A 12,651-nucleotide genomic window follows, 5' to 3' on the forward strand; every position below is an offset into this window, starting at 1 on the left:
GCCACATGACATGGCCTGGAGGGCTGGATTCGGCCCGTGGGCCTTGTGTTTGACACCTGTGTCCTAGAGGATACCGATGTAATGTTAGGTTCAAGAAACACCCTGGTTCCATGACTAACAGTAGGTAGAGGTGCACGATATACCCTGGGCATGGTCACTGAAATCCAGGCACAGAGATGGAATTTTGTGGGGTTTGTCATCGTTGCAGATTTATGTGTGTTGTTAGACTCAAAATTTAAATAGGTAGCTCTCCCGCTTATATATGCAAGCGGAGGGACGAATTGACAGTTAGTCTCTTCGTACAAGTTAGAGGCTTTGGTGTCAATTCAGAGCCCTGAAGAACCACAGACATGCCAAGTTGCAGTAGGAAAGACCACTATGAGCAAGCATGCCTAATCCCGACCCCTAGCTACAGTGAGGAGTTATAGAAGGTTGGGAGCAGGAGGCGTAATTGGATGGGTCACACATATGTATATATACATTTATTATGTTAATGGGTTGATTTATGTAATGGTATAGTGTGACATAATAATGTAATACACAAGCTTAATGTATTCTAGTAAAGTTAGTCTGTAAACTAAGGTCCGTTTTGTTAGGTTGTTACAGCATTTAGACACTTTATAAAATAGAAATTGACTGGGGCCATCTTAAGTGTGGGCATCATGAAGCCAGACTGTATGACTTCCTGGATTTCAGCCTTGCAGATCTCGCACATGCTCAGTGCTGCACAAGCAATGTAATAGTTTTCAGATCAGGTTTCAGCACCTGTACTGTCCAAGTCACATGATTCTTCGAGACAGGGGAGTGCACAGACTCCTGGAAAGTTACACCCACTACATTCCCAGGAGTCTGTGCGGTGAAGCTTAAGCATGTAGGTGCAGGAAGAGGGAAGATTAACTATTCTGCTTAGCAACAACACTTTGAAGGCATCTAAAAAAAAAAAAAAAATTCATAAAGGACTAATGAATTTTTTTAAAAACTACTGATGTAATGTTATATTTATGGGTGGAACTCCACTTTAACTTCACATTTATGCAAGAATAGTTTTTTAGCTTGTATATTGCAGCATTTACTTCAGACAGGTACAAGACAAAATAAGGAAAAAGCATGTGCAGCACTAGTCAGGTAAAGAATTCATGTATTGCTACAAAAGAACTTGAATAATAAATCCAGTGTAAACCAAACAGTGTACAATCAATGTATCTTATATAATCCATCTGTCCATGTAAGATGTTGACTACAAACATATATAGACAATATAATAAATAATATATCCTCATATTATCCATATTAACCAACAGGGCTCGACCCAACATGTTTCGTCTTACACAGACATCACGTATGAGGCTGTCATGGTCATTGCAATTCCATAAAGAATATGACCCCCAAAACAGAGCAGCAGCCTATTTTGGGGGTCATATTCTTTATAAAAACGCAATGCCCATGACAGCCTCATACCCCAGATAATGTCTGTGTAAGATGAAAGGTGTTGGGTCGAGCCCTGTTGGTGCCATTGCGTTCTACAAGCTGTCATACAAAGATTATTTGATAAGCGCTTTTTTATGGACATGTGAGTGTTCTGAATTTTTTAAATAAATGTTTTCATCTTATAGTTTTACACTATGCGGAGCTATTTTGTCTCTTTTTGGATACACTGATTGAGTGGTATAGAGAAGACGGTGCCTACCTTCACATTGATGTTGCAAGTCCTTGTATTAAGTTGTGGAAGCTGATTATTCTCTACAATACCAAGGAGGAAGTAGTGTATAGATTCCATCCTTATGGTGTATATACACCCCCCCCCCCCCCATCTGTGTAGACACACTAGGCATAAGCTTAACTGGGTCCACATGTTCCAGTAAGCCCCCTTATATGGTGGTAGTTGAACCCTTCACTGTGGTGATTTTTATTGTTGGCGTTTTTTGGATTACTATGTTGAATATCTGTTTCTTCACATTTGAGCTGGACTTTTTTCTTTCTTTTTTGCCCTATTGCTTTTATTAGTTTTTTTTTTTTCATTTCCACATAATATATTATGGATGAACGCTATCCTTATTTAAACCTATGATCACATAAGGTTGTGATAATATATGAGGATATATCTCATTTATGATATTGTCTATATATGTTTGTATTCAACATCTAACACGGACACACGGATTATATAAGATACATTGATTGTTTCAAATGCCCCTATCCGAACTCATGTCAGATGGTTAGGTTTTAAATGCCATAAAACTACAGCCCCAAACACATGGTTTGATTGTCGGATGACAGAGCTTCTGATTTTTGTCAAAAGGGCGTGTGCCAGGATCTTGTCTTGCATACTAACGGTACGCAAATTGTCATTTGACAAACACAAACGTAGCGAAGTACTATGAGTGTATAAAGAGGAAGTTAATTTCCGAAATACCACCCTTTGGGCCCCTTCTGCTAATTTCATGTTAGTAGAAGTTTGGTGAGCGTTGATTTGTGATTTTCAGATCGTACAAAACAAATGCCTTAAATGCCAAAATACGTTTGGCATAATTACATGCAAAGCAGCTTCATTATTATCCCAATAAAGATGATGAGAATTTTGTCATGAATGTTAATTATAGATTACAAACAGTAGTTTACAAGCCCAAACTCATCCCAGTCGCTTGATTCCGATTATGCACGTTTGTACTTTCGACTTTTGTGTGATGGATTACTGTACTGAAAAGTACATCCGAAAATCAGACGTTGAGTTCACATAAGACGAAAATTTTATAGCCTGCACATCCAACATTTGTTGTCCGAAAATTGGAAAACAATTGTCTAAGAGTCGGTTCACACTAGGGCGACACGACTTCCAGTGCGACTTTCAGAGGCGACTCCGACACGACTTGAACATGAACCACACGGCGATCTGGGGCGATTTACAACACAACTTGAAGTCGTCTCCAGGACAGGAGACTTTCCAGTGGCCAATAAAACAACAATCAGCTCTGGGAGAGGGAGGGGGAGGGAGGGGGGCAGGAGAGGTTTGCCTGAGAAATGTATGTTATCTTCCTGGAAAGTCGCTTCAGTTAAGACAGTGATCCGACTTCTGAGGCAACTTCCATTGAAATCAATGGGTACAAATCGCCTACAAGTCGGATTGAAGTAGTACAGGTACCTTTTCTGAAGTCGGATCGCCTAAAGTCGTGTGTATTAACACCGCTTCCATTCACTTATATTGTTTTTCTCTACAGCGCGACTTGGGACGACTTGAGGCGACATGAAGTCGGATCGCAAGTCGCCCCAGTGTGAACCAGCTCTAAAGCAGCGGTCCCAAGCTTTTAAAACAAAGGGCCAGGTTATTATCCTCCACACTTTAGGGGGGCCGGATTGTGGCCACTGGCCAGCAAGGGCAGAAAATGTCCCAGGCCCGGCATCAGTGAGAATATATATGGCCTCAGGGTTGGTGGTCAATAGGAGGAAGAGTAGTGCCCCTATTAGTAGGAGGAATAGTTTCCCCATCATTGATATCAGTGGAAGAAATAGTGCCCTATTGTTGGTTCCAATGGGAGGAATAGTGCCCCAAGGGCCAGGTAAAGGCTAGCAAAGGGCCACATCTGGCCCTTGGGCTGCAGTTTGGAGACCCCTGGTCTAAAGGAGCGTACGAACGGTAAGAAATTTGGACAACAGCCTGTCAAACGACAATCCCCTTCCGATTTTCGTACTGTGTGTACGAGGCTTACGAAAAATATTCTGTTTCTTCCAGAGCCCTATATGTTGCCTATACACTTCTGGCATCTTTTTTGTCATTGTCAGATAAAACCACTAAATAAAATTGCTGTTAAATCATACAATATTAAACTAAATAAGGAAAGTATTAAATATATAGATACAAATACAAGTAAGTGATGTCGTTAAATATAATTGTACAGTATTGAAGATCTTATTAAAAAACAAAAATTATAAACAGACCTGACATTTAAAATGAAAATACAGACATTTTTTAATTAGGGAAAGGCTAGAGCTTTTAGTCCACATTGTTTTATTTCGGTCAGTGTCACTTTTAGGCAGGGCTGGACTGGGACAAAAATTTGGCCCTGGACTTCATCCAGACCGGCCCACTTTAATTCAATAAAATGCTGCCCCCACCCCCCCGAAAAATCACGCCCACCAAAAGGCCCCTACATACATTATTGTATATCATGAGAGGGTGAGAGAGAGGGGAATAAGAGAGAGAGAGAGAGAGAGTAGGGGGGTTGAGGGAAAGGGGGTGAGTGTAAGAAAAAGAGAGTGAGTGTAAAAGAGAGGGGGGTGAGTGTAGGACCCCTTTTTACACTGAGGCGTCTTTTGGGCGCCTGTAAAGCGACTGAAAAACGCTTCCGCTGCAGTCCCAGTGTGAAAGCCTGAGTGCTTTCACACTGGGGCGCTGCCAGGGCGTTAAAAAAAAGTCCTCCAAGCAGCATCTCTGTTTTAAAAAATGGCCCACTGAGCCATCGGCCCACCGGGAAACTCCCTGTAGTCCCTATGGCCAGCCCATCCCTGCTTTTAGGGACATTTTTACTTTCTGTCCTCATGACTACTATGGCAAGGCTGTGTCGCCTCTGAAAAATAAACTTCTGCTATACCTTACTCTACAACAGCATCACATTTCCTAAAGGGTCTGGTTTTCACCCTAAAAGGTTCATAGCAAGCCAATCACCTGTGGCCAAGCTGCCGGCAGACTACCACCGCATCCTTGTCCGTCCAACCATCATCACACACACTGCCCCACTCTCCATTGAGGAATATCTCCACTCTGCCTTCCTTGGTGCTCTCACCATCCATCAAACGAATTGGAGACCCTAAAACCATTAATAATATTAAGAGATTAATTGACTACCCGTCTGAAATGAAATAAAGTTATTGGATGGTTAGATAAAGACAGTGAATGGATAATGTATACAGGGATGATAGATAGATAGATAGATAGATAGATAGATAGATAGATAGATAGATAGATAGATAGATAGATAGATATGCAATTGTGATTTACCATGCTGATCATTGATCTTTTGGAAGCTTTGCAGTGAGATTTAACAAAAATGCAGAAACGTAAGTCAGAATTATCGAATATGTGAAAGTAGGTTTAAGTAGCTATTCAACAAGTACAGAGCTTGATGAATTAGTAAAGACACAAAACGTAGAGGCCCTGGACTAAATAGATTTTTCATGTCTATTTTATCCAAAATAATTAAACTTTGATTCCTCTGATAAGTTAAGTAGAATACTACCTGTTGGCAATATTTCAATGATATCATTGGTGTCATTGGAGCACTGCACTCCCACATCCTCAGAGTGAGAGCAGTCGTGCTGGCCCCAGCTACTACGTGTACAGTCCACCAGAGCGCGCTCTTTGCCTGTGCAAGACACATCGTCCAGAAGGATCAGCCCTTCTCCAGCTCCATACTCCAACTTTGATGCCAAGCTAGAAGGACCACTGCAAGGCAAAAAACTCATAAGAATAAAATATTACATTGCTGGGTGTGCAAGAAATATTATTATACTCTTTCCCATTCTTCAGCAAACATGACATTTTATTTTTACAGTACATATTATACAAACAAACATGCACCCATTCATAGGTGTGCGCAGCCTATTGCATAAGGGTGTGCACCCCAAAGCATAGGGCTATGGACAGCTTTGGTAGAGCAGTGGATGATGTCAGTAGGGCAGAGGTTATTTATTTATTTATTTAAAAAACAAATTATTATCATATCTTTACAATTGCATTATTTTTTATAACATGTTTTTTACAATCGTTTTTTGTTTTTTTTATATTATTTAGGTGCCCCATTGGAAGCTTTGGTGAAATATCAGGCCCCTGATGTCTCACTTTTGAGACAAAGAAAGGGACTGGAGACAGAGATTCCCCAGTCTCTTTCTCGTAACCAAGCAGCAGAGGAAATCTGCCCAGCACAGGGTGATTAGGGTGTGCCCAGGCACACCTGACATACCCTGTGTGCACGCCTATGCACCCATACCTGTTGCACATATGCACTGTATTATACAGTATATATTTGCTAAGCTTTAAATGCCTCTACAGCTGTATTATTGTTGAAATGTAATACATACTTGTAACCAAGCTGCCTGCAGACCACCTGGGCATTAAGTTCAGTCCATCCATCATCACACACTGTACCCCAGTCTCCCTTATAAAATACTTCCAACCTTCCTTCACCAGGTCCTTTCCCTCCAGTAAATCTCAGTGCACCATCTGAAATAAATGTAGTTACATAAATATATATTATAACCAAAAAACATGTGTGCTAGATTAGATCATTTAAGTGCATGTCAATCTGCTTACAATAGGCATTATATATGGTAACAAGATAATCAATGTCAGTCACTTAATCTGTCAGTGGTTAGAAAGTTATGGCCGATCAGTGTAAATCTGTGCCATTACAGTAAATGACACTGTTTTCTCCATGCAATTCTATTGCCTCTATTATAACACAGATCTCATTTTGTTTGTTTGCAGTTTCCACAGCTTTAAACTGTTCCTCATTTAGGCAGACTGTCCCTCTTAAAACCAAATCCCTTTGCCACTCTTTCTTCCTCAGTTGATAATCTTTTTGTTCTGATGTACATAATGTACTACTTAAAGCGGAGTTCTGCCCCTGCACAAAAAAATAAAGTTGGCAGCTACACATACTGCAGCTGCTGACTCTTAATAATAGGAAACTTACCTGTACTGGAATCCAGCAATGTCGGCACCCCATCGGCTCTTGGGTGCTGCCTCCGCCATAGTCTGTAAGAGAAACCGGCAGTGAAGCCTTGCAGCTTTACAGCTGGTTCCCTACTGCGCATGTGCAAAGCGCACTGTGCTCTCTAACTGGACCGGCGGCGGGGGGAAGGGGGAGGCGGGGGCCAAACTTCTAACGGACTCCGCTCCACCCCCGAAAGGTGCCAAATGTGGAACCGGAGGGGGGGTGAGACAGATAAGTGGGTCGAACTCTGCTTTAACTAGCAAAAATGTATACTACAGTAAACATTTTATCCAACTTCCCTACTATTGTATTATTATTATTGTTTTTTTTTTCCAACCCCCAGTATACAGGAAAAGAGGGGAGAACAAAAGCGCATAGTACACAGTATATTCATATTTATGGACAGAATTACTGGGGGCATGGCTGGGGTGTAGCCTTTGTTTACATATTTTGTTTTAAAATGATGTCTCTCTTTCTGTTCTAAAGAAGATGAGTTTCAGAGGCATTTAAGCAAACCATTATATATATATATATATATATATATATATATATATATATATATATATATATATATATATATATATTTATATTGTAAACTTTGGGGGTCTTTAAGCTCCGCGAGACAAGTGCGTAAAACCGTGTCAGTAAAGCAAAGGGTCTTTATTGGTGACCAAACAAAACAAAATAAAGCTTTACTTCAGCATCCAAAACGTCACAACAAAAGTCCTGCTTGTTTCCAGCATAAATTAGGAAAAAGTCTTTCTTCAGAAAAAACAACCAAAAGAAAGGCACATACGTTTTTAGTAAGAAGTCCTCCAGACCTTCCCTGCAGACACAGCTTCACTTCCAAACTACTCAAAAGTCCTCTCTGAGCAACTAGCAGACTTCCATCTTGTCCTCACAGGTGCACTCTCCCAACTCACTCACTCCCTCCAGCATCACTTCCTGCTTTAATGGGTGGTTGTCTGTGAGATTTTAACCCCTTGTGCGCTGGCTTCCAGGGTTTAGGAGTGGAGGCTCCATCCCACCCAAATAACACTTTGGAGCCTCCAAAATTCCAGGCCCCAAACTACTTTATTAAAGATAAAGACTGCGAGCCAGTCCTCTCTGAATTAGCGCCTGCCTGGAACTTTTCACCCACTTTTGGGTGACCCCCTGAACCTTCTACCTCTATTTAAATGGACCATAGTCCAAACAGTGGTGACGTATAGCACCCGTCCAGGACCCACCCCCGGTGTCCTGTACATATCCCCCCCCTCTGCCTCAACGCGGAGGTGTTGGAGGCAACAGTAGACACCATACAATGGACACGGGAGAGGGCATCGGCATTCTGATGCTGTCTCCCGGGTCTGTGCTCTACCATGAAATTGAACTCCTGGAGAGAAAGGAACCACCTTGTTACCCTGGCATTGGTGTGTTTATTCTGTCTCATCCAGGTAAGCGGAGCATGGTCTGACACCAAGCGGAACTTTCTGCCCAGGAGGAAATATCGCAGGGAGTCTAGAGTCCACTTGATGGCCAGACACTCCCGCTCCACCACCGCATAGTTTCTTTCAGCTGCCGTCAGCTTCCTACTAAGAAAGACGACAGGGTGCTCCTCCCCATTGATTTCCTGAGACAGGACCGCTCCCAACCCTTCGCTTGAAGCATCTGTCTGTACTACAAAATCTTTTGTAAAATCTGGAGCTACAAGCACCGGATCTTGGCACAAAGCTGTCTTAAGCTTTTGAAAAGCCGTCTCGGCCTCGGCGTTCCACTTTATCATCACTGACTTTCTGCCTCTGGTCAGGTCGGTCAGTGGTGCAGCAACAGTGGCAAAGTTGGGGACAAACCTCCTATAATAGCCAACTATGCCCAAAAACGCTCTGACCTGCTTCTTGGTTAGGGGACGGGGCCAGTCCTGTATGGCCTCCACCTTACTCATTTGGGGCTTCACCAGCCCTCTACCCACAATATACCCTAGGTATTTTACTTCCTCCATCCCAATGGCACACTTCTCGGGGTTGATGGTGAACCCTGCTCTTCTTAAGGAGTCTACGACTGCCTGAACCCGGGGAAGGTGGGACTCCCAATCAGTGCTGAAGATGACTATGTCATCTAGGTAGACAGAAGCGTACCGTTGGTGTGGACGCAGAGTTTTGTCCATGGCCCTTTGGAACGTGGCCGGGGCTGAGTGTAGAAAAAATTAAAAAATAAATCTGCGCTATCAGGGTGACAAGCAGCTACATACAATCCAGTGAAACCAAGGAAAGAATTACAAACAAACTTCAAAAAAATGCAGCGCTGGAAATAAATAGTGAGAAGACCGTGATGTCTATGTTCAACATACACAAATATGAATGTAAATAAGTGAATCCATAAAATTAAAAGTGATACCAAATATTATAGTGGAGGCACTATAGACCTTATTAAAAAAGTCAATGTCTATAAATGTATAAATCCATAAAAATAAACGTGAAAATAAGAGTCCATATACATAAACGTGGAAAGGGATGAAATCATCAATGAGAAATCATAGTGACAAGACACCCACGGTGATTCTAATTGGAATGTGATGATAGTGATAACGCCCGCCACCAAAAGGGGAGGCTTACCGGATGCGATGGACCCAAGTGAGCTTATACCCAAAGGGTCAAATAGGCTTGTAAGCAGTACAGATGAGATGGTACAGGAACACACCAACGCAAACGGACAGCAAACAACGATAAGGTCTTCGCTTGGTATCAGGTGGAGGGGATAACCCCAGCTGGGAGATGGCTCATAAAGTTGGAAGAGCTTGCCCAAGTTATGTGGAGGAAAACGAAAGGCACATAGCGTGATACCGTAAAAACAGAAACGTTTATTATCGGTTAAAACCACTTACAGTTTAGTGGATAAAAAAGGACATCAATGTTTGTAAAATGCATGGCAGCAGTAGAGTCCCGACATGTTTCGCTACAACTAGCATCGTCTGGGGTGACCACAGACGATGCTAGTTGTAGCGAAACATGTCGGGGCTGAGTGTAGACCAAATGGCATCCTCTTATATTGGAAGTGGCCTTCTGGGGTAGAGAAGGCTGTCTTCTCCCTGGCTTCCTTAGTCAGGGGAATCTGCCAGTACCCTTTTGTGAGGTCTAGCGTGGTAATGTACCTGGCAGGCCCCAACCTTTCAATTAGCTCATCTACTCGTGGCATGGGATATGCGTCGAACTTGGAGACTTCATTAAGCTTTCTGAAGTCGTTGCAGAAGCGGAGGGTGCCGTTGGGCTTGGGTACCAACATAATTGGACTTGACCATTCGCTCTGCGACTCTTCAATGACTCCATGCTCGAACATTCTTTTAACCTCTTCGGACACTGCCACCCTATGAGCTTCTGGGATACGGTAAGGCTTTAACCTGACTTTTACATTGGGCTCGGTCACAATGTCATGCTCGATGACGTTGGTGCGACCGGGCAACTCTGAAAACATATCTCTATTTTTTTGTAGAAACTCTTTTGTTTGCTGGGTTTGAGGTCTAGTCAGGGTAGAAGCAACCTGCACCAAGTCGATCCCTGCATGGTCCCCTGACTGTACCCCTACTACCGCTGACACTTGTTCTCTGTCTCTCCAGGGTTTCAACAAATTGATGTGATAGATCTGGTATGGTTTTCTTTTCCCTGGCTGGTGTACCTTGTAGTCCACCTCACCGACTTTCTCTACTACCTCAAATGGGCCCTGCCATTTGGCCAAGAATTTGCTCTCTACCGTGGGTATTAGAACAGCCACCCGGTCTCCTACTTGGAACTGTCTAATTTTAGCCGACCTGTTAAACACTCTTCTTTGGGCATCCTGGGCCTTCTGCATGTGCTCCTTCACCAGTGGCATCACCTTAGCCACCCTCTCTCGCATTTGAGAGATATGCTCTACCACCCTTTTGTGTGGTGAGGACTCACTTTCCCATGTCTCTTTTACCAGATCGAGTAACCCCCGGGGCCTTCGTCCATACACTAATTCAAATGGCGAAAAACCTGTGGATGCTTGCGGGACCTCCCGGATAGCAAATAACAGGGCAGGGAGTAACATATCCCAATCCTTCCCATCTTTCTGGACTACTCTTCTCAACATGGATTTTAGGGTTTTATTGAATCTTTCGACTAGGCCATCGGTCTGTGGGTGGTAGACAGACGTCCGCAACTGCTTAATTTGAAACAATTTGCACAAGTCCGCCATTACCTTTGACATAAAAGGGGTACCCTGGTCTGTCAGGATCTCTTTGGGGAACCCAGTTCGTGAGAACATTTGAAACAACTCCCTGGCGATGGCCTTAGAGGAGGCTTTCCTCAAAGGGACAGCTTCTGGATACCTAGTTGCGTAATCTAGGATGACCAATATGTATTGGTGGCCCCGTGCCGACTTTACCAGGGGTCCCACCAGATCCATAGCGATCCATTCAAACGGGACTTCGATAATCGGCAAGGGCACCAGAGGGTTTCTATAGTGTGGCACTGGGGCGGTTAACTGGCAAATGGGACAAGACGCACAGTATCTTTTAACCTCGGCCTTCAACCCTGGCCAGTAAAACCGGTCGTTTATCCTGGCCTCTGTTTTCTCCGCCCCCAGGTGTCCTCCCAGTGCATCGTTGTGGGCTAGATCGAGGAGCATCCGCCTATACGGTTGGGGAACCAGCAACTGCTCTATAGTTTCCCCTCGGCTCTCAGCCACTCGATACAGTAAGTCCCCCTTCAACGCAAAGTGAGGGAACCTCTGGTCTGCATCTGGCATTTGTGGGACCCCATCAACAACAGAAACCTGCTCTCGAGCATTGACCAAGGCAGGGTCCCGTAATTGGGCGGTACCAAATGCACCTCTGGACACGTCTAGATCTGGATGTACTGGCCTTGAGGATGTTTCCCCTTCATCCTCCTCAACCGGGGAGAGCTCCTCGTCATCCTCCCCCAGCATGACTTGTAATGGGAAGACCTCCCCCACCTCAGAGATCAACCCGGGTTTAAGACCTGGGTCAGGGGCATTATCCTCCACATTAGCATTCCCTGCGACTTCATTATCAATGGTAGGTATTTCTATATCAGAGGGGTGTATTTCAGCTCCGGACCCCTCGGACCCTGTCCCTTCCAGGCCCAGTGCCCCCAGTTCCCCTGGTGGTGCCATTTGCACTTCGTTCCATAGTTCCAGAAATAGTGGACAGTCCCGCCCCACTATGATGTCATGAATTAAACTGTTTACCACCCCGACCTCCTGTGTAACTGAGGCATGGCCATAAGAGACAGTCACCGGAACCAAGGGGTACTCCTTGGTATCCCCATGAATGCATACCACCCGAAGAGTTTTAGTCACTGGTCTAAGCCTCCCAAGTACCCTGGCATGTACTAATGTTACCATGCTACCGGTGTCCAGTAGGGCCCTGGCAGGAAGGTGGTTCACCCACACTTCACACTCAAACCGTTCTGCAGCCAGGTCAAGATGAGTGGTACACACACTTCGCACATAGAAGGAGCTTCTCCGACCAGTTCCGCACTCCATAGGCTCCTCCTGCAGTGGGCATTGTGCCCGGGTATGCCCCCAGGACCGACATCGCCAACATTGTATGTCTCCCATCTTTGGTACAGGAACCGACCTCCGTGGTTCTAGGGCAGATGGTGTAAACCTGCGGACGCCAACATCTGGCAAGGCTTCTCTCCTCAGGTTGGTGGCTGGTCTGGGTGTCCTTGGCGTGGGTTCTCGACGCTTGGCAGGCCCTCCACCACGGTATACCGTTCAACCAGCTCGATCAGCTGGTCAGCATTAGTAGGGTTTCCATGGCTTACCCAGCGCTGTAGGTCATCTTGTAGGGACCGTAGGTACCGGTCCATCACCACTCGTTCCACCATTTGTGGACCTGACAACTTTTCTGGCTGCAGCCATTTTTTAACTAACTGAATTAGTTCATGCATCTGGGACCTGGGTGGTTGGTCCGATTTGTACC

The 12,651-nt window shown here is 44.3% G+C and overlaps 1 protein-coding gene across 1 annotated transcript in view; it reads right to left on the reverse strand.

Annotated features, from left to right (window-relative positions):
- Positions 1-12,651, reverse strand: part of LOC120908932 (neurotrypsin-like) — an 82,896-nt gene that overhangs the window by 21,202 nt on the left and 49,043 nt on the right. The window contains exons 8-10 of the mRNA XM_040320445.1: positions 6,073-6,214; positions 5,232-5,437; positions 4,661-4,802 (exon numbers count right to left, since the gene is read on the reverse strand). Of these exons, the coding sequence (XP_040176379.1) occupies positions 4,661-4,802; positions 5,232-5,437; positions 6,073-6,214 (490 nt within the window). The remainder of the gene's footprint in view (positions 1-4,660; positions 4,803-5,231; positions 5,438-6,072; positions 6,215-12,651) is intronic.

The sequence above is a fragment of the Rana temporaria genome, chromosome 8 (genome assembly GCF_905171775.1).
Source record: "Rana temporaria chromosome 8, aRanTem1.1, whole genome shotgun sequence".
In the NCBI taxonomy this organism is placed as follows: Eukaryota; Metazoa; Chordata; class Amphibia; order Anura; family Ranidae; genus Rana; species Rana temporaria.